Source organism: Vicia villosa, linkage group LG1 (genome assembly GCF_029867415.1).
Source record: "Vicia villosa cultivar HV-30 ecotype Madison, WI linkage group LG1, Vvil1.0, whole genome shotgun sequence".
Taxonomy (NCBI): domain Eukaryota; kingdom Viridiplantae; phylum Streptophyta; class Magnoliopsida; order Fabales; family Fabaceae; genus Vicia; species Vicia villosa.
The window spans coordinates 58,693,864-58,720,853 of NC_081180.1; the positions used below are offsets into that span (position 1 = coordinate 58,693,864).

The 26,990-nt window shown below is 35.6% G+C and overlaps 4 protein-coding genes and 1 non-coding gene across 5 annotated transcripts; 2 read left to right on the top strand and 3 right to left on the bottom strand.

Moving 5' to 3' along the window:
- Positions 1-1,371: 1,371 nt before the first annotated feature.
- Positions 1,372-5,280, top strand: LOC131638849 (calcium-transporting ATPase 2, plasma membrane-type-like). Its single transcript, XM_058909397.1, has 6 exons — positions 1,372-1,431; positions 1,508-3,442; positions 3,529-3,687; positions 3,805-3,976; positions 4,067-4,365; positions 4,565-5,280. Exons 1-6 carry the CDS (start codon positions 1,372-1,374, stop codon positions 4,802-4,804), a joined length of 2,865 nt encoding a protein of 954 aa, XP_058765380.1. The 3' UTR covers positions 4,805-5,280.
- Positions 5,281-5,319: 39 nt separating this feature from the next.
- On the bottom strand, positions 5,320-9,430 carry LOC131638840 (formin-like protein 6). Its single transcript, XM_058909388.1, has 4 exons — positions 7,943-9,430; positions 7,610-7,821; positions 6,642-6,883; positions 5,320-6,490 (listed from the first exon to the last, which is right to left on the bottom strand). Exons 1-4 carry the CDS (start codon positions 9,295-9,297, stop codon positions 5,696-5,698), a joined length of 2,604 nt encoding a protein of 867 aa, XP_058765371.1. The 5' UTR covers positions 9,298-9,430; the 3' UTR covers positions 5,320-5,695.
- An 8,750-nt stretch (positions 9,431-18,180) lies between these two features.
- Positions 18,181-18,666, bottom strand: LOC131643649 (uncharacterized). Its single transcript, XM_058913931.1, has one exon. The coding sequence runs from the start codon at positions 18,664-18,666 to the stop codon at positions 18,181-18,183; it is 486 nt and encodes a 161-aa protein (XP_058769914.1).
- A 431-nt stretch (positions 18,667-19,097) lies between these two features.
- On the bottom strand, positions 19,098-19,706 carry LOC131643655 (uncharacterized). The gene has a single exon (XM_058913943.1). The coding sequence runs from the start codon at positions 19,704-19,706 to the stop codon at positions 19,098-19,100; it is 609 nt and encodes a 202-aa protein (XP_058769926.1).
- A 5,266-nt stretch (positions 19,707-24,972) lies between these two features.
- Positions 24,973-25,079, top strand: LOC131645447 (small nucleolar RNA R71). Its single transcript, XR_009297068.1, has one exon. It is a non-coding gene; the product is annotated as a small nucleolar RNA R71 (small nucleolar RNA).
- The last annotated feature ends 1,911 nt before the right edge of the window (positions 25,080-26,990 follow it).

The following is a 26,990-nucleotide window of genomic DNA, read 5'->3' on the forward strand; positions in this document are numbered from 1 at the left end:
AGTTTAAAAACATGATTTGGACACTTAAAATCCTCAAAAGAGGGAGGTTGATGTACATACACTTCGTTTTTTAGAAACAATTTAAGAAATACATTAAAAAAATTTAATTTTTATTTATTTTGATTTTAAATTGTTGTTGATGTCCCATATAAGGTTGCAATTGTGATTATTGTGGTTGTTAAGTTCTGTATTGCGGCCGTTACAACGTGAATTTTAATTGAGAGATGCTTGAAATATACTATTTAAAAATACTTGATTTTAAAATTTTTCATTACATATAAAATAAATCGAATTTTAGAATTCTAAAATTTTGTGTTTCGATTATAATATTTAAAGAACCATGAATGAAATTGATGTAATTTTAATGACAAACACATGAAGGATGTTATCTTTTAAGTTGAAATCGATTATTCCTTGATTTTAATAAGACTATTGTATCAATCACATTACAATCAAGATTACGGTTGTGAACTGCAAATCAAAATTAATATGTATATTATTTATATATGTGGCCAAGACACAATATTTGACAAATATTATTTATTAAAAAAGAAAAGAAAAAAAAAGTATGATTAGGCTTGATTGGTTGACCCCGCCCAATTCGTTCATCCCCAGTTTTTCCCGAAACAAAAGACCGTTATTTATTCTCAAACACAACAAAATTTCGGATCCACACTCATTTCCCTCCTCTGCTTCTTCATCTCTTCCTTTCACTCTAACTACCTTAATCAACCAACCAACAATTCCCTTACAACCTTCACACTTCACTCACTCTTTCCCTTTTTCATTACCCAACCAAAAAACTCAACCTTAATAATCATTTCCAACAACAATGTTACTACTCATTGTTGATGTTACATTACATTGTTACTTAATATGAATCCTTGGTTCGAAGAAGCCTCCGAGATGAACTGATAACACGTAAATAATAATAATAATAATAATAAGAAGAAGAAGGGAGAATTTAACAAAAGTGTGATGGAGAGTTATTTAAATGAGAATTTCGGAGGTGTAAAGTCCAAGAACTCCGACGAAGAATCTCTTGGAAAATGGAGGAAACTTTGTGGTGTTGTAAAGAATCCCAAAAGGCGCTTTCGTTTCACTGCCAACATCTCCAAACGCTACGAAGCTGCTGCTATGCGCCGCACCAATCAGGTCACCAATATGTTTTATATATGTTTGAGTGTATGTTTCGAATCATATTTAATGCATGTTTGGATCCGCGGTGAGAATGAGAGATTCATAGTTACTACATGTTTGAATCTGTCAATCTCATCGTTAATCCAGGCATGCATTAATTAAGATTTCTTGATTTCCAAGTTTCCTTAGATTGATAGGTTGTTGTGACATTGTCATATCTTTTTATCATTAATGCAGGAGAAGCTAAGGGTTGCTGTTTTGGTTTCGAAAGCCGCGTTTCAGTTTATTCAAGGCAAGATTCATTAGAGTTATACTAAAAATTTTACTAAAGCAATCAATTTGTTTACTCTAATTGATTTTACACCCTGCAGGTGTTCAACCAAGCGACTACGTTCTACCTGAGGATGTTAAGGCTGCAGGTTTCCAAATCTGTGCTGAAGAATTGGGATCTATTGTCGAAGGCCATGACGTAAAGAAACTGAAGTTTCATGGTGGAGTTGATGGCATTGCGGAAAAGCTTGCGACGTCAACAACTCAAGGACTCAGTGGCGATTCTGAGTCGCGGAATAGAAGGCAAGACCTATTCGGGATCAATAAATTTGCTGAAAGTGAAATGCGAAGCTTCTGGGTTTATGTTTATGAAGCTCTTCAGGACATGACCCTCATGATCCTTGGAGTGTGCGCTTTCGTTTCTCTGATAGTAGGCGTGTTGACCGAAGGATGGCCGAAAGGAGCTCATGATGGTCTTGGAATAGTGGCAAGTATCTTACTTGTTGTCTTTGTGACTGCAACGAGTGATTATCGGCAATCGTTACAGTTTAAGGATTTAGACAAGGAGAAGAAGAAGATTTCTATTCAAGTTACCAGAAACGGTTATAGACAGAAAATGTCGATATACAACTTACTTCCCGGTGATATTGTTCATCTAAACATTGGAGACCAAGTACCTGCAGATGGACTATTTGTTTCAGGGTTTTCGGTGTTGATCGACGAATCAAGTTTAACCGGCGAGAGTGAGCCAATAATGGTTACTTCCCAAAATCCATTTCTTCTCTCAGGAACAAAAGTCCAAGATGGATCATGCACTATGTTGATTACCACTGTTGGAATGAGGACTCAATGGGGTAAACTGATGGCGACTCTTAGCGAAGGCGGAGACGATGAAACACCATTGCAGGTGAAACTTAATGGAGTTGCTACCATTATTGGAAAGATAGGACTAGTCTTTGCAGTGATTACCTTTACAGTTTTGGTTAAAGGACACTTGGGCAAAAAAATCCGCGAAGGAAGATTCTGGAGGTGGGCTGGTGATGATGCAATGGAGATGTTGGAATTCTTCGCTATTGCGGTTACTATTGTCGTTGTCGCTGTTCCGGAGGGTTTACCATTAGCTGTGACATTGAGTCTTGCATTTGCAATGAAGAAGATGATGAATGATAAAGCCTTGGTTAGGCATTTAGCAGCATGTGAAACTATGGGATCAGCCACAACTATATGTAGTGATAAAACCGGTACACTAACAACCAACCGAATGACAGTTGTGAAAACGTGCATTTGTATGAATAGCAAAGAAGTGAACAATCATGAATCTAGTCTACCAGACTCCGCATTAAAACTGCTGCTACAATCGATATTTAATAACACCGGAGGAGAGGTTGTGTATAACAAAAAAGGCAAACGCGAGATATTGGGGACGCCAACCGAATCAGCAATATTGGAATTTGGTTTGTCACTAGGAGGTGATTCTAAGGCTGAGAGAAAAGCTTGCAAAATTGTTAAAGTTGAGCCATTCAACTCTGAGAAGAAAAGAATGGGAGTAGTAGTGGAGCTACCTGATGGAAGTTTAAGAGCTCATTGCAAAGGTGCTTCTGAAATAATTCTAGCTGCCTGCGACAAAGTTATTGATTCAAACGGAGAAGTTGTCGGGCTTGATGGAGAATCAATTAATTATCTTAACAGTATTATTAACCAGTTTGCTAATGAGGCACTTAGAACTCTTTGTCTCGGCTATATGGAATTGGAAAACGGGTTTTCTGCCGATGATCCGATTCCGGCTTCTGGTTATACTTGTATTGGAATTGTTGGTATCAAAGATCCGGTTCGCCCTGGTGTTAAGGAGTCTGTCGCAGAGTGTCGTTCGGCTGGAATAGTGGTAAGAATGGTTACAGGAGACAATATTAATACTGCAAAGGCTATAGCCAGGGAATGTGGAATTTTAACAGATGATGGCATAGCTATTGAAGGTCCTGACTTTAGAGAGAAGACTCAAGAGGAATTGTTTGAACTCATTCCCAAAATTCAGGTGTTTCGTGTTTTCTATATGCATAATAATATCTCTGATTAATACTGTTTCAGTTTCTGAATTCAGCTATGGTTGATTTGTTGAAGGTTATGGCTAGATCATCACCGTTAGACAAACATACATTGGTGAGACAGCTGCGTACAACATTCGGGGAAGTTGTAGCTGTAACTGGTGATGGAACAAATGATGCTCCAGCACTTCATGAAGCCGACATCGGACTTGCAATGGGAATTGCTGGAACTGAGGTGAGTGAAATGCAATGCAATGCAATGCCTCATACATGTAGCTTAGTCCATAAGGCATTCTTGAAAACCATGAACTGCGGAACATAGAGTTCTGCTAATTTCATAATTTATATGCAGGTTGCTAAAGAAAGTGCAGATGTTATAATTCTTGATGACAATTTCTCCACAATAGTGACAGTGGCGAGATGGGGACGGTCCGTTTACATCAATATCCAGAAATTTGTACAGTTTCAGCTTACTGTAAACGTGGTTGCGTTACTAGTAAACTTCTCTTCGGCCTGCATGACAGGTTAGAAAATTAGGCTAACAAGATGGGGCAATGTGTTTATATAATAAAAAAACGGATTTTTTTTTTATCGTATGTGTATTTGATCTTCAGGGAGTGCACCACTCACAGCAGTTCAACTTTTGTGGGTGAATATGATAATGGACACTTTGGGAGCACTCGCACTTGCAACTGAACCTCCAACCGATGATTTGATGAAGCGTGAACCGGTGGGAAGGAAAGGTGATTTCATCAGTAGTGTCATGTGGAGAAATATCTTAGGACAAGCATTGTATCAGTTTGTGGTGATTTGGTTTCTTCAGGGAGTAGGAAAATGGGTTTTTTTTCTTAGGGGCCCCAATGCTGATGTAGTCTTAAACACACTCATTTTCAACACATTTGTCTTCTGTCAGGTAAAAAAACTTTCTGAATTCATATAACCAATTCACTATGTATGGAAAAAATAATAGGCAATTGAGTACATATCATACTTGTATTATAACCGTAGTTATCATTAGTAACGTGCAATACATGCAAGTCATATCTCGATTTATTTATAAATCATGTGTCTTACGATTCATAATCAGATTCGATTTTCCCGATTTTCCACAGGTTTTTAATGAGATAAACTCTCGTGAGATGGAGGAAATAGATGTTTTTAAGGGCATATGGGATAATCAGGTGTTTGTGACGGTCATCAGTGCAACTGTAATCTTCCAAATCATAATAGTTGAGTACTTGGGAACCTTTGCAAATACAACACCTCTATCTCTGGTACAATGGATCTTTTGCTTAGGGGCTGGATATATGGGCTTGCCGATCGCAATTCGCTTGAAGCAGATACCAGTCTGAACCTTGGGAGCATCCATGGATCTACATTTCAGAAAGAAGCTTAAGGTTAACTGTGATTACAGTGCTTTAAAGTTCTATACTATTCTTTGTACATTCACTGACAGAAGCTTTCTTGGGTTGGAACCAGAAGTTGAGCAGGAAAGTAGAAATTATAATTCGTCAAATATATAAGTTACTATCAAAACACTTAAACCAATTTATATTAAATATACTTGCTTACTTTTCAAGCTCAGTAGAATGGTAGACTGAGAAAAGAGAAGAGTTTTTTTTTTTTTTTAATGTTGTCTTTTGTCATTGTTAGATTCAAAATGAGTTTGTACAAGTATGCTTCCAATTTTGTAGCACTTTTCAACATAACATTTATTTTTTCATGAATAGGAAATCAAATTTGTGTAAAATAAAATTGTCAAATTTTAATTCCATTATTATATTATTATTTCGATACTAATCCAATATCAATTATGAATTGATTACCCAATTTAAAGTTGTTTATACTCCTAAAATCAACACGAAAATAAAGAAATATTGCAGCAAAGCTGCTATTTATTATTGAGTCAAAAAATACATATATAAAAAGCATTCTGTAATATTAAAATGTGTGGGACTCTAATCTAATAAGAATCTCTCTTAACTAGCATATGCCAATGTAAAAAAATGTGTCAGAGCATGTTCTCTTCCCCACCATCCATGTAAGTGTTTAATGTTCAATCTCGACGAAAGCGGCCCTCCTGTACTATTACCAATGGAATGGTATTCTCTATCTTGTTATTGGGAGAAAACCTGTTTATACACCTAAGAACCTAATGATGGAAAAGAAGAAATTAAATTCAGGAAAACATTATTGTCATTGATTTGCTTTGAGAAACTACTGTCTCCTTCATATTCACAATACTAGGGTGATAAACTTTCCTCATCTGAACTTGTATCTTGTCTTGCACGGTACCTGTTGAGAACAGGTAACGATGCACTTGCAGCTATCCTAAACGATCTGGATGAATTGGTCGCAGTTCTATCCTGCATCTTCCCCACTTCTTTGCAAACTTGGTCCAAAATATTTAGGAAGTCTCTTACAATCATAAAAATTCTGAAAGGGTGGGCTTCTTCCTTTGTTGTATCCCCATGAAAGTATTCTGTAACTTCTTTCACAAGGAATAAGGCCCTTATCTCATCAGCTTTGATCCTTAATATTTTCTCTTCAGCATCTTTCATGAATATCTCTGTTGAGTTAAAGAAGTTCCCTTGCATATCAGGTTTTACATATTGCAAAATCAATCTCACTTTATCAAGCCCCATTTCAAGCTTTATGACATAGCCGCTTAAGACATCTGAGTCCATTCCTGCTGCCTTTTTTACATTACCAAAGTCTCTACTCAATCCAGCCACAACCTGTAATCCTTTCTTTTTGAACTCATCCTCGTTGAACTGGGAATTTGTTTGGTTTTGAACATTCTCATTTGCAGATTCGTCGCCTGTACCTTCAGATCTAATAATTTCTTGAACAACAAAATGGAGCAATGTGGTCTTTCCATCAGTTCCTTTTATATCTGCAAGTTTCAGGAGTGTATCTAGTTTGAAAGATTTAGCATCACCGCGATTGGTTCCAACATTCATTCTGTTTCCTGTCTTGAGAACAGCTTCAAGGAGTTTGAGGAATAACCGGCTGTTCTTTAGTTCCTCACTTGCTGCCTGAGATATATTAACAGCTAGTTGATTAGTTTAATTATGAAGTACAAGTTTGGAAACTCGCCGGCCATCCAAACATACGCAGAAAGAAAATAGAGTTAAAAGAAAGAGATCAAAGATAACAAGGGAATGATATAAAGCTGGCCGCACACACCTCCAGGGTTTGAAAGGATTTCTTAAGGTAGTTAACTTCTGTTTCAAAATTAGCTCTGTATAGCATGGCTTCAACTCTTTTAAAAGCTAAAGGGACATCAAGCACTGCTTTAAGAAATCTTTCTGCAGGCCCAAGTTTTGAAAGATTGCCATCATAATGTTTTAGTTTTATTTCCTCCTCCTTCGTTGGAGCCATCTTCACTAGAGTTTCCAATAACTCAGTACCCAAACCTTCAGGATTTCCTGTGTCATTCCATAAAAGCAAAACCATAAACAAAGTTTGCAATAAAATAGTACATGATATATCTATATTATTTAAACAACAACCAAGTTGGATAGCCATTTTGTTGAAATAGAAAAGATAAAGAAACATGACACAGAAGCAAGAGAAAGATAAAAAAGAATAATCACATGCTTAAGGAATAAAAGAAAGAATATATGAGGGCTAAACTGTTAAAGGAAGTACCAAAAATAGTAATATGATCAGTCTTAACCACGTGCAGTCATGAATCACAAAAAGCACTTCTTTTAAAGCAAGCTTGAACGTTAAAGATAAAAAGGTAATATGGTTCACAATGATGGCAAGGAAAGTATCAAGTTTGATAAAAATAACAGGAAAAAAGTAGAAGAAAAATATAGTTTGAAAATAATTAATGAACATGACATGCTTTACGTTTGATCATTGTTCGATACTTCATGAGGATGTTAACTAATGAAAAACTACACTTTCAAACTCAATATTCACAGAACTCCGAACTCACCATCAATTTAACATGAACTTAACCATTTTCATACTTGATATAAGATAAAAATTATTTGTTCTTAAGTAAGCTAAGCACTCATTTTCAAAATGATTCGTTATGTTTAAACTACTAGTCTAGAGTTCTACAACAAAATAGAGCCCATTTGACATTATAGTCTAAAGTCTAACTCTAATTAATATTGAGAATAATGATGAAATAAACTTACCATCTAAAAGAGCTTCAGAAACCTCATCTCTTGTGACATTCAATGCCCTGAGTAGTATAGCTATGTTTTGGGATTTCTTTGGATCTAACACTCTATTCTCTTGTTCAACCGAGGCAAAAACTGGTTTCCTGTTAACAGACATTTCTTTAGGCTTAGGTGCAGAATTCAATGAATTACAACCAAACAGAGTCTCCATCATGTCCTCGTTTAATCTGCATTACCATAAACAAATAATAATCTATTAATTAATTCACAATCCATAAACTAAATATCCCTCAAACCTAGAATTATACTAGTATAGTAAGTATGTAGTATATTAATTAATTAACTTACTGAAATGAGCTTGATTTTAATTGGTCCCATACAGTAGCACGATCTGAAGTAGCACGCACTTTATCCCAATGCAGAGCTTTCAACTTAGGTTTTCCTCCATCCATTTCCATTTCATCATCTTCCTTGGAAACTTTCTTGACACTCAAACTGTTACCAGATGCAGAATCCTCTCCATGACTTCGTGGCTGAGTCCATTTATACTTTCGAGAAGGAGAAGAAGAGGATGCACTAACTACCGGCGACCTAAAATTTCTCGGTGGCGGAGGTGGTGGAGGCGGAGGAGGTAAACTGAGTGAATCCTTTAGGTCGTTTGAATGAAGATGCGTCAAATTGGGCGCTGGTGGCGGCGATGAGAATTTCGGTCTTCTAGAAGGACCACCACCACCTAATGTCGCTTCTTTCTCAACGTGCTTTATGGAAGGTATCATCGCGTGTCTGATATCCGGCGAAGAACCAGATAATCGAGATTTCGGCGAAGTTCGCTTTGAAAAAGGAACCACCGGAGAAACCGAAACCGGCACTGTAGGGCTTCCGTTTGCAAGAGAACTCTGACGCGAGACCGGCGTGTAATAGCTTCCTTCACGGCTGAGATTGAGTGAAGAAGACTCCTGCGGAGAATGAAACTCCGTCTCCGTCTCGCGGCTTTCATCATTATCCGACGAAGACGACGAGGACACCGCCGGTGGCGAGTGACTATCCACGACGAGAGATTTCGTAAGAGGAGGCAATGGATGCAACTCGGGACTCGGCCGGTAACGGTTACCGATAGGATTAATTTTGTGAGGGTTAGCTACACCTACCGGCGTTCCGTTTGGTTCTACAACAGTTCCAATGTAGAGGAAATTTGAAGGCTGTTGTGCAGCCATCGTGGAATCTTCTAGAATTCTCTGAGAATTCTCACCGAAGAGTTTCGTTTTATCCGATTCCGAGTGAGGTTTAGTTCTCTGCTTATACAAGAAGAAAGCAACTACAGAGAACATCACAAATAACGAAAATGCAACGGAAACCGCAATCGCAACTTTCTTAGCCGGCTCTGTAGGTTTCGTCGCCGTCGGATTTGCAATTGTAGCATTATAGGATGAAGACGGTACATTCTGGTTGTTTTCCACCGGAGGCGGTGGTGCTGCTCCTGTCGGAAACTCATTAAAAAACGGAATGTCAGGGGAGGAGGGAGTTGCATCGGGAGGCGGAGGAGGAAAGAGCTCCGGCGGCGGAGCAGCACTCACCGGAAACGAAAACGGTTGGTGTAAGGTTCTTCTGCTAGGAAGTGGTGTTAGTATTGTTAGAGAAAATGATGATAATAGAATGATAAAAAAGAAACTGAAATGATAATGATAATAAGTTCTGAATTTCATGGTGGATTATATTTTCTCCACTCTTCTCTATTTGCATTTCATGGTTCTTTGTTTCCTTTTGTTCCTCACACTCCAAAAAGAGAGGGAGGAAATTTCCTGATTCCTTTACTGTTCTACACTGCACTCATAGATAACTTTTCTGACCACAAGCAACTCATTGGTTTATTTTTTTTCTTTTTTATTTATTTTTTAAATATAATTTATCAACAATTGGGATATCACTGATTCGAACTTGTGCCTCTACGGACTACACATATCAACTTAGTGTATGTTTAGTTTGGCTTTTGGAAAGATTAAAAGCAATTCTAGAGGTGTAGAATTGATTTTGAATAATTTAAAGATGTTTGGTTAATCAAAAATATAATTGATTTTGTCTCCAAAATTGACTCTACTTAAAGTTAGAATTTGTAGCTTCTGACTCTAGAATTGATTTTGGATGATATTTACACTTAAAATTGTTGTTCAATTCACTTTTACATAAATGTATTCAAACATAAATCAATTCTACTAAATTCAATTCTGATAAAATCAATTCTACCAAATTCAATTCTATTAGAATCAATTCTATTCACCGTCAATCCAAATACACCCTAAACTGTTTACTCGGACTCTTTTTTATTTATTTGTTGGCATTAAAAATGAATGAAAAACACAACATCAATAATAAGTACGGGTAGAATTGATGGATATGGATAGATAGTGACACCTCCTCTGCATTTTTTTAACTCAATGTAATAATGTATCCATAATTGATAACTTTTTATTAGAGAGAAATAATATTCCCTTTGGTTGGTAAGGAGGGCAAGGCACAAACAAACTCTATCTTTTATGATGCCTTAAATGCCATTGGCTATTTTGCTACTTTATCTTTTCTTAGCTGAGTAGTTAATTATAGAGGTTGTAGGAAAATGAATAATTACTAGTAGAGGGAAGAAATAAACAAAGATCGTGTAGGAATTAGTTAGAGGCATGCCATATATGGCCAATTCAAAAACGAGCAAGAGAACATGCAAAATGGGTACCAATAAGTGTGAATTGGGTTTTATGTTTTGCATGTTTGGCATATTAGTCAGTGGACGGTGTGATAATTGATGGCGGTACTTAATCACACGATTGCTACATATTACCTACTTAAGGTATGGAAAAATGTAGGGGTTATTAATTGGGTTTGATAAAAATGTTACTAGTAAGTTGGAATTTGTGTTTAATGATTTGAGAATGATGGAATTGCAATGAAGGAAAAGGATGAGGTGTCATTTTATGTTCATTTATTATTTCATTATTCATTGTATATAAAAGGATATGGAAAAGCTAAAATACCTTGAGCAATAAAATAGAAAACTAACTTAATAGATACTTGGCGCAATAACTGGATTTATAAATAAGAATGACATCCATGTTAAAATGGAATGCTGTGAAAAACGCAAGTTTAAGTTTGTTAAACGAGCTACAAGTATAGCGAGAAATAGAAATTTCGGGTTAATACCACTTTATTTCCTATAATATAGATGAAATTCATTTTACTCCCTTACAATATACATTTTTTGGATTATATCCTGTAATAATTTTTTATTTGGATTTCTTTCCTAAACGTACAAATAAAACACTAAATTTGAGGGGGTAAATAAAAAATATATATTATAGGAGTAACTTGTGCAAATTAGGGGATAAAAGACATAGATTTTAACATCTCAAGAAGGTGATAAAAAAATTTAGAGGAAAAAAAACGAATTTCATCTATATTAAAGGAGATTTTGTATATTTAACCTTAGAAATTTATAAATAGAAGTTCAAGTCAATTGAGTTGGATAACTTTTTTCTTTTTGTTATTTTTTGGTAGAGATTTAGGGAAATTCATTTCACCACACACTATTATAAATGACATTAAAGTAAATACTTTTAAATCAAAAATACTTAAAAGAGGATTTAAAGAATTGACACATACTCATACATTTCCTCATAAATTGTTTCTCTCTATGACTTGGATACTTTAGTTCTATAGAAAATATTTGATGAATTTTACGACCCTTGATCACTATGATAAGATAAATTTATATACTAATACAATGCTAACCGTCGACAACGATTATTTCTACAGAATTCGACATGTATCCTCTTACATGGGGTTCATTCTTATAATTTGCTTCCACACGTCTTCACTGTTTAAACTGTTGCAAACCATTCATCACGTTGATAACTAACTTTGAACCCCATAAGTGCTTATCTCGGGAGTTTTTGATTGACTTCTATAGTGTTGTCGATACATCCTTGGTTTGAATAATTCTTAAATTTAAAATATGTTGTCTTCAACATTTGATGAACGTGTCAAACTTGACCCTTTGTCGAAGGTTTGATTTGTGTTAACCTTTTGAGATTCTCGACATGTTTTGAAGAGAGAGTGGTCATAATCTTATGGATCTGTTCTTGAGACTCTTCCAAAGCAATCCTAGTAAGTTAGTCAAACCATCTTGGTCAACGTGTCTCTGTTGTCGAAGATTGGGTCTTTTTATACTTATTCATTTTTCAAACTAGATTATCATCATTCTCTGTCAAATCCTTTAGTTAGAATTTTCACACTAACAGATGCCCTCCCCCCCCTCAAATGTCATTTTCGATCATATGTATGAGATGGAAGAAAGGTTGCGCTTTTAGTAACTGCTCAACAATGTTCAAGATAGCATGCACACGTCATAGTCATCATGACCACTTTTCACCAAATTGTCATGTCACAAACGTGCATGCAGATTGTCGTCGTCACTCTAATTTCCTAAGACAATTGTGGAACATAAAATTAAATCATATTAAAATAAATCATTTAATTTATTTTTTTCCCAAAACTAAATATTAGTTATCGATTTCATGATGCCACTTGTCCAAAATTATTTTAGAAGGAAAACTGATTTTTTTTCTCCTTGTGGCTATATACACCCTTCCTCGTTTCTTCTTCTTCTTTAGAGCTCTAGAAAAGCTTTTTGAACTTCTCTGCAATTTTTGTTTTTTGTTCCTTTAGCAAACTCATTCTCCCCTTGAGAATCTCTAAAGAAACAACAATGGCTTCTGGTTCACTCACAAAATGCCAACCACAAGTTCTATCTGCTGCTAAACTGAACGGTCCCATACTTAGAGAAGGTCGCACTTATGTGCCTAGCATCAAAGGAAAGATGAAAAGATTGCTATCTAATTTTCTCAAGTACTAATCCCTTACTCCTTTATTAATATTGTTGATGCTTTCATGGATCCTTTACCCAGACCAACAAAAAACCACAAAACTTTGAGAGTTTTTCCCTAGTTTCTCATCGTAGAAACCCCTTGTGTTTGAGGATGAACCTTCTGACTTGAGTTACATGAGAAACTGTTTGTTCCGTTCATCTCCTTCAATCAATAGAACTTCTTACATTAAGTGGCTGGATAGAGTTCAACAAAATAAGGAGAAGGTATGGAAGGGTCAGGGTATCTTGGATTTAATACAACTCTCAAGAGTTAGTCCTAAGTACAACCCCCACATGTTGGTTGTTTCTATTTGCTTCTAGGAATCTTCTACCAACACGTTTCAACTACAATGTGTAATGAGTACCCACACGCTTTTTTTTATGGATTCATTTGAAGTCCATATTTCCTCATCCTTTCATAGGACTTCCGAAGGTGGTCTAAGTGAGTAAGTGGCCATCTTTCGATGAGGATTTAATGACTATATCGTCTAATAAACATGCATAATTGTTTCAATGAAATCACGAAACACAGAATTCATTATCATTTGGTATGTTGCACTAACATTCTTCAGTTAAAAAGGCGTTACCACCCACTCATGAGTTCTCAAATCCTCATGGCATTGAAATATCTTTTTCGACACATTTTCCTCTTCAATGAAAATTTGTTTATATCTAGAATAACCATCTAAAAGAATTAGATACTCAAAACTAGTCGCTGAATCAACTAGCATTTCTGCCACCAGCATTGGGTATTCATCTTTTGGAGTAATAATGTAACACCACAATTTAGATTATATCATTTATTTATAATTTTTATGAATTTTATGTGATTTAATTGATTGATGAATATTAATAATTAAGTTATTTTAGGTGGTTGGGGAGTGTGACCATGAGGTAGAGGGGCGTGGAGAGTGATTAGAGGCTAGTGGGGTATTTAAAATTATTAAAATTATTTAATAATTAGAATAAAAATGAATTTTGTGACTTATTTAATTAAAACGGAAGGTACTGGCGACATTGTTATTCAAAGGAGTAATGGAGCAAAAGATATGATCAAAGATATACTCTGTGTACCTAGAACGAAGTGCAATCTACTAAGTGGTGGACAATGTAACACCCAAAATCTACCCAAATATTTATTTTAAAAATCAGAGTATAAGATTTCAAACAAGAATATAAGATGTCACATTTCGTCATTTAACTCATATACGGCATACACGCCTTCACATAGATACATAGGCGCACATTGATCAGTGGTTTTCACACGTATTTTTACCGCTGTTTTTAGTTATCTTTAAGTATTTTATTTTATGTTTTAATTTATTATTCGTCATGTTATGCTTTGGTTTTGTGTTTAAGTGTTTGCAGACTCAGATGAATGAAGTGGAGAAAATCAGTGCAAAACATGAAGAAATTGATGAAAATGCACATGGCCTGGCCAAACGCGTTTCCACACGCGTGTGGAGCCTGCACAAGTACATCCTGCTGCTCAAACGCGTCGCCAGACGCGTGTGGAAGTGAAATATTGAGGTCTGCTGGCCAAACGCGTGCCCAGACGCGTCCCAGACTCCCACATGCGTGCCCAGACGCGTCCCTGACTCCCACACGCGTGCCCACACGCGTCCCAGAAGCCACAACTGCAAAGGAAATGCCTGCCCCTGCCAGGACGCGTCCCAGGACGCGTGTCCACACGCGTGTGCACGAGATTTTTGGGCCTGTTTTGCTGAAAAGCCCAGAATGACAGTAATAAAAGAACCAGAATGCGTTTGGACAAGGGTTCGACGAATTTGGGAGCGAAAATACATTAGAGAGGCTGGAGAATTCAAGATTGATGCAAGGACTGAAGGATTCTATGAGCATTAGCCATTGAAGATCTGATTCCTTCATTTATCTGTAATGTCTACAATCAAAACTATGTTTTCTGTTATTTTTATGAGTAGCTAAACCCCCCATTGCTAGGGGGGTGATCTTGATTCTGAATGTGATAACTTTATTTCTTTGATGCAATAATAATTTGGTTTTCATATAATTGATTTGTTTTACATCTGTTCTTTATGCCTTAACCGTCGGACAAACGGATAATGAATTTGTATGAATAAATTTAGCTGGACAACAATTGTTCATTGACATGAGTAAGAACATAGGATAATAATTATCACCTATGACTAGGGATATTTTATCTTAACCGGAAATTCTTGGTATTGGAATGCTTGATCATAATTATAATTATCTATGGACATAGTAATTAGGTTGTGACGTCAAAGATCTTTTCACTAAGGCCTTAGGATTAGATATTCTTGAGAACCGGTAATCAATTGTGAAACTATGTTATTGCATTGAGAAGGATAGTTGTTACAGGAAGAATCATTCACCGACCCCTAGCAACCTACTCATCTCTGATCATCGTTTTAATATTCTGCTTATTTACATTATTTGCAAAATCAACCAAAACCCCTTTTGAACTTTTGTTTAATTGAAACACTGATAAAACTCTATATCGTCAAGCAGTCCTTGAGATTCGATACTTGGGATTTTCCCATTACTACTACATAGGCAAAAATAGTACACTTGCTATTTTCCTATCACACATACATTAAAACGAACAAATTATAACATTTAATTTAATACTTAAATTCACTTCATCAAATAAAATTAATCTCACAGCGGAATCCATAAAACTTCACCAAAATTCAGTTTACTCATCATAGCATCTTCACAATTTAAATTAAGTTACAAACCAAAACAAAACATCATTAAAAATTCAGCAATTAAATGATTAAAGAAAACACGTGTTTGTCCCCCCCGAGTGCTACGTATCAGAGCGACAACTAACTCGACTCATGGCGGCTAATCTTCACTCATTGCCATCACCTGCACGTTACCAATATAAAGGTAACGGTGAAAATAAGTAAATGGTGAGATATCAAACAATATAAATGAAGTTATGATAAATAGTATATTTATGGTTTAAGTTATAACATATCTCTATTTACAATTTCTGCTAAAACGGTTTAAAATTTAAATTCGCACAAAGTCATAAACAATCCAAATGAATGAGACACGACACATGTAAATTCATGTGGTACCCGGGGCTTCAGCCCCCATCGCCAGATGCCAGTAAATAGAGGCATTCCAACAGGCACGAGCCTTCGTCACTGTTCGCCAATCGAGGCCTTCATCAAAATATACAAATCATGCGATACCGATGAAATGCAACAATCACAAGAACATCGCAATATATATATATATATATATATATATATATATATATATATATATATATATATATATATATATATATATATCGTCACAAAGGCATTCACCTATATCACCAAAACTATCAATAATCATTGATAATAATTGTCACAATAATTTCCTGCAAATTCACAAGCTTCACAATAACTCACAATATTCATCACATCAGAACACCACCAAAACGTCACCCAAATATCAATACCGAATTATTCCCAGACACCTATTTTATTCTGCTCGATTAATTTAGTTTCGGTCTGTTATTGCTCAACTTCCTGTTACAGGTATACTATTTAAATTGTTACTCTGCTATTGCTAAAGAAGTTTGTTCTGCTAAATGCTAACATTGTTACTGTCATATTGTTATTCTACTAAATTACATAGTTTATATTCTTCTGTTACTAATTGATCGTGCATTAATCTGGTAATTTATTTGATGTTGATAATTAATTAATTAATTTAGGTTCTTAGTTCAATCTACCAGTGGTACCTATTAATGATAAATATAGAACTTAATACTTAATATGCTAAAGTTACTGTACAGGTTTTCTTCAATTAAATGAAGTTGTTTTAAGGAACATGGGACCACCGCCCCACTCAAGTGCCAGTTGTCCCAAAGTGGGACTCCTTGAGGCTAAGGGCGCCCGCTCCTTACTAAGGGCCGACCACCCCACTTCTAATGTGGGGTCTTCCCCACCTTTCAGTTAAGGGACACCTGTCCCATGACATATGACCCCTGTCCCTTACTTCCTTCTTCCTCTCTCCAGACTTGGTTTTCATTTCGGTCTCAATATTCCATTCAGAAACGAATTCTCTTTAACAATTTCTTGTCCAGAATTTAGCACCATAACATCAGTCCATTCACATCACAGAAATAGAGCAAATTCCCAAATTCATTCCAATAATCACAGATACATAATCAACAATAATCACACAGCAACATAGTTTTTCATAAAATTCCAGAAACATTAGTTTAGCAATATCACACATCTCAGAACAATTAATCGAAAAACACAGAGATAATATAATCCCCTAAACCCACATACAATCCATCATGCCCTCGTTTATAGAGAAAGAACCTCACCCTTACCTTTGGATCGAAGGTTGCTCTAAATCGTTCCGGTCGAAATCCCCAAAAATTGCTCTGCTAAGCTTTTGCTCGAACTCACTTCCTTTCCTATTTTCTCTTCTACTCTGCTACTTCTATTCTCCAAATTGATTCTCAAAATTATGCTTTTAGAGTTTCTAACCTAAGTGGTCTACTACATCAACATTCCAATTTGGGCTTAACCAATCTTACACGCACATTGCTCACTTAGCCCATTAACTTAATTAAGGTATACCCCCTTTAACTCTTAATCTCAAATTTTCGGTCTAATCTTAATTACTCAAAAAATTCCCAAAACATTACATATTAATTTTATTAATATTTCTAATACTAAAAATATTAAAATTTACGTTTAACTATCGATCTGCTATCCTGTAACAATACCGACTAAATCGCTACTAATACACTAAAATTTCGTAAATACTAAAATAGTCTAATTTAAATAATCAACTGAAATACGGGCATTACAGACAACTGGTCGAAAAATGTCTCTTAGTGGTTATGAAATATGGAGCCTTGGAATTATCCGGTTTTTAAGTTACCGCGTCCTCCTAGTCCTTGTCCGGACAAGCCAGAACCAGTCAGGTACGCAGCTCCTAGACTCTGTTCTGAATAGCATGGCTAGAATCAACCACAATACTAAAATCACCCAACTCTTAGCCACTATCAGACCAACGACCCATACCGGCTACTCCCGCATCCTTCAAAGAAAAACATCCTTCAAGCAACCATCGGTATTCTAACGGGCACTCCAGAACGAAATAGTCGTACCACTGCCCAAGGAGTACATACAGTTCTCTACCAAAACATGCCATGTAAGCCTATTTTCTAAAGAAACAATCTCTCCCCTCCTAGGAGATCTAGGCTTTGTCACGTTAGAACAAAAACTGGCCAGGATCTGGTGCTTTAAGTTGTCGTATCTAGCTGTCAAAATGTCGATCCAAAGCGATTTAACCCTCTGTAAAATCTTTCTACTCCATTTAAACAGTAACACAAATTATAATCTTTAATGGTTTTAAAACCTAACCCGCCTTTATCAAGAGGTAAACAAAGATGCTCCCACCGGACCCAATGAATCTTCCTTTTGCCGGGAGAACTACCCCAAAGAAAATTGTTCTGAATCTTCTCTATTTCTTTGTAAATCTTCATTGGAGCTTTAAAGAAGGAGAGTTGGAAAATGAATAAACTGGTGAGGACCGACCGAATCTAAGTAATTTTGCCTCCTAAGCTAATTAACTTCCCTTTCCAAACAGCGAGTCAATCCTTGATTTTAGAAAGCAAAAGATTCCACCAAGAAATCCTTCTCAGATTTGATCAGATTTGAATTTCGAGGAACGAAAAAGAATTATCTTCTAACCTGCAAGAAAGGAAATTGGCCACGACCAAGAGAAAATGGTTACTTAAGTTAATACTAATGAGCCTACTTTTGAGAAAGTTGACACCGAGGCCAGAAACGACTTCAAAACCTCTCAACACTGCTTTAAGTGCCCACACATGTTTCCAACTACCTACCCTCACTAAAAGAGTGTCGTCGGCAAACTGTAAAATTTCTACAACACATTTTCCCTCCATAGAGAAACTCGAAAACTGATCAATAACGGAAGCCTTTTTGACTAGGCTAGAAATCCCTTCAGCGACAATCAAAAACAAAAAATACAATAATGAGTCGCCAAGCCTAAGACCCCTTCCTACCTCAAAGTCTTTGGTGGGACTCCTATTAACTAAAACTGACATCCAACTTGAGAAAACAGTAGCTTCTATCCACTTCGCCCATAACTCTCCAAATTTCATCCTCCACATCGTATACTTGAGAAAAGCCCAACTCACCTTATCGTACGCCTTTTCAAAGTCTACTTCGTCGCATAATCCATTATCTAGTTATCTACTAGAACACCGTCTAATTAATGCCTACCCGGAATAAAAGCACTCTAACGATTAGAAATAACAGAGTTCAGAATCCTTTTCAATCTAGATGCCAAAAGCTTGGATAGAGCTTTGTATAAACCATCCACCGGACTTATCGGTCTATATCAAAGGTCGCGAGGATTTGATTTCTTTGGAATCAAAGTAAGAAGAGAAGAAGAGATAACCTTTGAGAGAAAAGCGTACCGATGGAAATCGTTGAAAAACCATTGAAAATCTACTCTAAGGAAATGCCAACACTTCCTTAAATAGAAAAAGTTGTATCCGTCCGGGCCTGGACTCTTCTAACCCTCACAACCCCAAACAGACTACTTAATCTCCAAATTAGAAAATGGCGCTTCTTGAGAATCACTTTCTTTGCTAGATAATGATTTTAGAGAAACTCCCTCTAAAAATGGGCGGTTGTAATCATATTTTGTAAATTTCTCGATGAAATGCCTCTTAATTTCCTCCTTAACATCCCCAACAGTCTCCAAGACCCCATTGTTAGTGATAATATTACCAATAAAGTTGCTCTTACGCCTACCCTTCATCGCACAGTGAAAGAATCTGCTATTTGAATCACCTCCTCTATTACACTTCAACCTAGACTTCTGAGGAATCATGTTTTCTTTAATTTTCAATTGCATCCATATTTGACTAGTTGCAGAACTTCTATTAGCAATCACTTTCTCCACTTGATTCTCCTTACAACAACTTAGTAAATCATCTGCCTCATTGATCTTCTTTATACCTTCTTCAATCTCCAAATCATTTTTCCTGAACACTTCTACGTTCCACCTCCGAAGACTATTTTTAAGCAATCTTAAGTTTTCTTTAATCACGAAATCGCCTCTGCCTTCAACTCTAAGGTTCCCCCATTCCTTTTCCACAAAAGGAAGAAAATCCTTATTGTCAAACCAACTGTTGCTGACCATAAACGGTTTGGGACCCCAAACTGACTTGTTGATAGAGAGCCAAATGGGACAATGGTCGAAGATGTCTCTCTGGCCAATAAACTGACCAACGATCCCCCATCGTTATCAAAGAATCATCCACTAAAAAATGATCAATTCTACTCATAGCTTTTCCATTTCCGTTGTACCAACTGAAACGATTACCTTTGCAAGGAATGTCAATCAAATTGCTATCCAATAAATTCAAAAAGGTACCTCATTTCAGAGTTTCTACCCGCAAAAGAGCTTCATTTCCTCTCCCTAACATTGGTAATAGAGTTGAAATATCCACCCATACACCATTCTCTGTCTACGAACTTCGATTTTGAAACCAACATATCCTTCCATAACGTCTTTTTAAGATGCAGTGCGCAAGGAGAATAAACATTCACTATATAGAAAATTTTACCCTTCCAACACAGTTTGATGGCTAAAAAACCATCTCCCTTAAAGGTGTGAATAACTTCAAACAAATCCTCCTTCCATGAAGCGATCGGACCCCAAGAATAACCTGTAGATTTCGAAAAAGACCAACCCACATTTGCCTTACTCCAAAAAATGCCAGCTAAAATAGAGTCAACCTCCAAAATTTCAATTCTTGAATGAGAAAAATGTCTGCTTTCCCTTGATTAATGATCTGACTAATCTTCTTTCTCTTAACCAAGCTACCACCGCCTCTGATGTTTAGAGATTCAATAATCATTATCCCAATTTTTTCAGATGCCTTCGTTCCCTGCCACCTTTCTATTATCTAGCATCAATTGCTTCAATCTTCTTTTTGTAATCCCTCTTTGGACCTTGAGAAACTACATCGAGCTTTGACATAACAGACCAAAGCTTTTCACCAACGATAGATTCTATTTGTTCCTTAAATCTGAGATTGCAATGAACCACGTCTGAATTAGAAATCAACCCACCGCATAGAACATCACCAGTAGATGAAAGAATTGGGCCTTTAGAGCCTCATCGAAGCAATCAAAATCACTCCACTGTTCCTCCTTATGAGGAGACTCTGTACTACATCTTCCAAAATCCTCCTTTGTCATTGGATCAGATTTGACGCCTCCCTTCCGCTTGGGCCAATCCATTGAGATTTCACAAGAGCCCGAGTTCAACGAAAAAAATTTAAAAAAAAAAAAACTCATCATAAGATGTTATATATGTATTAAAAATATATATATATATATATATATATAAAATTAAAATAAAATATTCATACTTCTGTTTATTATATTAAATACGCTTGTTAGGGGAGATTTGTATTCTTCGGTCTAATTGTAATTGATTTTGTTTTTGTGACTTTTGCTAGGCTCCTTTAAATAAAGTCACTTTTAATCTATATGTAATATTGCACACTAAATATAAACATCACTACTAACTCGAGTTTGAACTTTTAGTTTATTACGTTTTGTGAATTAAATTTTGTTTACTAGATTCAATTATCAGATCATAACAAATGTTTTCTAATCTATGCAATTGTAAAATACACATCTCAGCAATGTCAATGAATATTTACTTAAAATTAATTATGATTAAGAAAATCTACGATGCTAGATAAGATAAAGTAAATTAATTTATCTAAATACGAAGAATAGTCTTCCAAATAGTTTTGATTTACTTTTTTAAAATTGTTTTAGTGACGGATACATCCATAGGTAAGTGTCCGTGCATTCAACTTCTACCTATACGGAAAATGGCTTTCGAATCCTGAAGACACATGTTTAGCTACGGAAATATTACCTTTAGTGACAGAAATTATCGTCACTAAATGTTGACGTTTAATAAAAATTCGCAAAATATCAATTATCAGAGCCTGGTTTCGATCCAGGGGACCTGTGGGTTATGGGCCCACCACGCTTCCGCTGCGCCACTCTGATTTAATGAAAATCAGTTGCCAAATGTATAAATTATTATAAAGCATTGAGTTTATTACTTATCCCTCACTCAACTTTGACGTAGACCCACCAGATTATCTCTTTTCCTCCTATAATAATGTATCTTTTTTAACTTCTATAAAGTAAGAGTAGTGAACCTGATGGAGAATAAAATCAAACTAACCAGTGTACAAGAACGTGCCAATCCAATCCTTGAGACAAAAGTTTATGAAAAAAACAAAAGAAAAGATAGAAAAGATAGAAAAGCAAGAAAAAGAAGCAACGATTAACGGTGTTCTCATAAAACTTATGTGTCGTGATCAAAAGTTTGATGCTTTACTTAACTGGACAATCATCATGTGTCTTCTCCTTGACATGCCACCTTGTGATTGATTCTCTCTCTTTTGTTACTTTGTGCGTTTTTTTCTTGTATACTATATTAAGCTACTTGTTAATTGGGGTTAATCTATATTAAGCTACTTGCATATGCTTTACTTAACTAGAAATAATTTGTTATGTTATTTATAACATGTCATCATTTGCTGTCAATAAAAAAATAGAGCTTTCAGATGCATGTGATGTCACTTTAGACAATGTACTATAACGGTTCATCTTTCGTCTCTTTCACAGTAGACAGAAACATCACACCTATGAAATGGTATATATTTGTAATTTTGTTTCAACAAATTTCATATGCGACCAATTAAATGACAAATGATTTTACATCCCATTTCACATGGGTCGTTAGTAATAAGTTATTTCTCCAAGATTGATACTTCAATCATGCAAATTTGAAAATGGTGTGTGGTTTTTGTTTGTGTGTTAATTGTTATTCTAAGTCATCATAAGTCTTTGAAATAATATATAATATATATTTCTTTTAAATAATATATGAGCTAGAAAATATATAATTTTATAATGCCTTGGAGATAGATATTTTTATCCCTCGATAATGGTTAAGAGTAGGTGAACTCATGCATTGATTGAGTTTGTTTATATGAATGACTCTGTCAGGTCTTTTGTGTGTCAAGTATTGTAATATTTCTTTAGTCCGTCTAAACACAATTGGATCTTGGAGTTTTTTCTCCCTTAATTATGATATATTTCTCTATGATCATAGATGTTGGACAAGATGACGCATTTTCCATGTGTAATTTCTTTAGCAATTTTCTTAAGTATTTAGACTGTTTGAGATACATGCCATTTACATCTATGTGAACCTCTATTCCTAAAAAAATAGAACAAGTCACCTAGATCTTTAATGAAAAGACAACATTGAGTTTTTTTATGAAGGCCTCAAGGAATTTTGTGTTGCTTCCTTGTGACTATGATATCATCAGCATATATGAGGAGGTAAGTAATATAATCATTACCTAAGAAGATGAACAAAGATGAATCACTTTTAGTGTTCTGAAAACCCCTACAAAGTAATGCATTATTGAGGGTATCGAACCATGCTCGTGGTGTGTGCTTCAGTCCATATTAATTTAGACATATTGCATATGTGGTTTTGATTGGTTGACTCAACAAATCCCTCTATTTGATGCTTGAATATTATTTCTTTGAGATAGCCATCTAGAAAAGCATTGTTGGTGTATAGTGATTTTATTTCTCAATTGAGATGTGTTGAGAAAATGATCCTAATGGTACTTGTTTTTACTATAGAACTAAATGTTTCTTCATAGTCTAGTCCAACTGTTTGTTGAAATCCTTTTACAACTAAATGTTCTTTCATTCTTTCTATGAAACCATTAGCTTTGTACTTGGTCTTGAATACCCATTTGGAATCAACTATGTTTTGTTGACATTAGTAGGGCACTAATGTCCAAGTTTGAATTTATTATGCATAACTTTTGCCATAGAGGTTTTATAAGAGATTCATTAGTAGTAACAGGTTCCAAGGTGTCTATGCAGATCTCACTTATCCCAATGTAAGATACCTTTAACTTGGGGTAGTTATTGGCCTTGCAACTCCAATGTCCAGTTTCTTGAAGATAGAAGGGGGTATGAGGTTGATAATTGCTCTAAGATCACACAATGCCCTTCCATACAAAAATTCTCCTATGTTACATGGTATGGTGAAACTTTCTAGGTTTTTCAACTTAGGTGGTAGCTTCCCTTGAAGAAATTGACTACATTATTGGATTAATGCTACACTAGCGAATTCTCCCACTTTTTTTTCTCTTTGTCAATATATCCTTCATGATTAGAATAATCTAGCATTTGTTGAATTGCTTCAATCAAAGGTATGTTGAAGTGAAGTTTCTTAAGAAGCTCCAATAACTTTCCATATTGTTGTCCCTCTTTGGGATTTCAGATCCTTTAGAGAAAAGGTGGTGGTCTCTCTTGCACAAACCAGGGTGTTATGTTGACTTCTAGTGTATAATTTGTCAATTCTACTATTACATATGTCGTGCCTAAAGTCACCAGAGTAGGCTGCTTATCTTGTAGTCATTTTTTACTTGTTTCAATCAAAAAGTTATTGTAGGTGTTACATGCTCTTCTCTTGATGCGTCAAAAGACTTTAGATCTTTCCTTGGTTGTTCGCTGTTTTGTTGGCTTGGTCCCTCATACTCTTTGCCACTTCTCAATGAAATGACTTTGCATGTTTCAATGCTCATAGCACCAGAAGTGGATTTTGGCGTTTTAGTGGAACTTGGGAGTGCTCTCACAGGTCTTGAACTAAGTGCAGAAGCAATTTGCCCAATTTGGCTTTCCAAGTTTTTTATGCTTACACCTTGAGCTTGACATTGATTCTTAATTTCTTATATAAAGGACTTCATAATATTCTTCAACTGGTTATTTTTTTGTGTAGCCACATCATGATCTTATGTAGAAATATCAAAGGAAATGTGTGGTGCTTGAGGCTTCAGTTGATTTTAGATGTTACTTTATGAGAAATATGGATTATTACACCATCCAGAATTGATTGTGTTGTTGTAGGGCTTGTTGTATTTATTTTTGCCCAAATATTTCACAGAAACAAGATTTGTTGAACATTCTTCAAATAAGTGAGTCCCCCACAATAAACACATGCAACAACATTGGCACCAATTACAACTTTGACTGACTTGGCAGCTGGCGCGTCAGAACTTATCATCATGTTCTTCATCAATTGGTATATTTGGGACACTTTAGTAGTTATGGTTGTGATCTCAATGACTTCATGAATACCAAATGGATTTTTTGGGACAAGTATAGTGGTTGCTTTAGTAACTAACCATTGATAGGTATTGACAATAATGCTCTCAATCAATTTATAACCTTCTTCAAAAGACTAAGATGACATTGCACCACGAGAAGATGCATCCAACATATTTCTTCATGATGGTACCCATCTATTGTGAAATATCTCCAGCTGAATACATATTGGAATCCCATGGTGTAGAAATTGCCTTAGCAATTCTTTGAATCTTTACCAAGCACCAAACAAAGATTCATCATCTCCTTGCCTAAATGAAATGATTTCATTTCTCATTTTTGCATTCTTGATAGGAGGAAAATACTAAGCTAAATTTTTTCAGCCAAGACATTCCATGTGACAATGGAATTAGGTTCCAAGGAATTGAGCCAACTTTTTGCTCCATCCCTTAGAGAGTATGAGACAACCTCAATTTAAAAGCGACATCTATAATTCCAAGGATTTTGAACTTACTAGCACCTTATGGAAATTTCCTCAAACGCAGATATGGATCTTCAGTAGTAGCTCCTAAGTATTGGTCAATAGTTTGTAGCATTTGAAACATCATAGGCTTAAACTCAAATTGTGCCATTATGATCTCTGGTTGTTTAATTTCTGTCTTCATGACATTAGGATTAAACACAACATAATCCCTTATGTTTTTTGGTCTATCATTGGCAATGCCAATAATTTCTATTTCTGCCACGACTCATTCTTGCTCTAGTTCTGGTTCTTCGAAGACTTCTTCAAGAGGATTTTCAAAGAGTTCTTCAAAAGCTTCAAACAAAAGAGTAGGGAGAGGGATTCCTGGTAAGTGAACTTAGTGTAAAACTTTGTGAATAGCCATGTGTAAAAAGGTAACAATGATAATTGGTTGTCACAAATCAAGGTGAGTAGCAATAGACAATAGTAAAGAAGTTAAATCAATAGTGAGATCTACGTTAAAAAATGATCCATTTAATGACTTTTATATCTTGTGTGTGTCTGATGAGATATGTTGTGATAGATAGGGCATAAAGTGGTTTAGTGGTGTATGTCTACAACATCAAAGCATTTGCATTATGTCAAGGGAACAACTTTTAAGGTCTCACAATAATATTAAAACATGTCTAGTTTAACTCCCGATTTTCCTTATGGTTGTAGTCCTTTATCTCTAAAGTGACTAATCTAGCGAATATGTCTATCCTACTATTTTTAACCATATTTATTTATGAGTTCCATTAGTTAATATATCTCTCAATCATCAACTAACTTTTACCTATTTCTAAGGTGATCAAGCAAATAAACAAATGTATAAAATTATTTTACATAATAACATGCATCACTTCAAATCACACCATTTAACACAAAATACTACTTTTCGTTAAACTTCACATTTCTCAACATAAAGAGGTTTAGCTGATGGTGAGCAAAAGAAATACAGCAACACAATTTTTTACAAGTAATATTTCTAAACACAAATGAAAAGGAAATGAAAACCTAAGTGTAACACCCTACTCCTTGAAACCTTTCAATCAAAAGGAGACAAGTTTTGTTATGCCTAGAAGCTCAATAATTCTTCAATGGAGTGAGGATGAAAGGAACTCTTAACTTCTGGTTCAAACTTATTCTTCTCCAATGAGATTTTTTATAAGTGACTTCTCGAGTATCCCAACTTCCGAACGTCCTTTTATTTCTTCCAAGTGGCCCCTTTATAATCCCCTAGCTTTTAGGGTTTCTCTTTAGCATTGGATCACGAACCTTGTTATTATACAATGTCTTGTCCCATATAAATCAACATATTCCTTCACATTATCCTCTTGTATTCATATCAGATAGTACACCTCAATGTGCAGGAGACAACATATCATATGGCATGTCTATTGCACAGACAAACAAGCAACATGCGAAATTCAGTGTCCAATAACTTTTACAGCTTTGTCTTGTAGTGTTTTATCTTATACATCCAGTTTTCTAGCCCCTTTGTGCTTCATTCTTCACAGTCGTTCCATGTTTGCCCTAATGCTGAAGACCTCCACTCACTACAACATCTTCTGGCTCTAAGGCCTGTTGGGGATTGGGGTTGAATTAAAGCAACATTTTTATCGTGCTAAAACTTATCATCAGAGCAGTCCTACACAAGTGACAAACACATGAAATTCACAAAAGAGAGCACCTAGTGTGCTATATGCTAATTGGACTAGAACAACAAAATATACTTGATTTAACCTA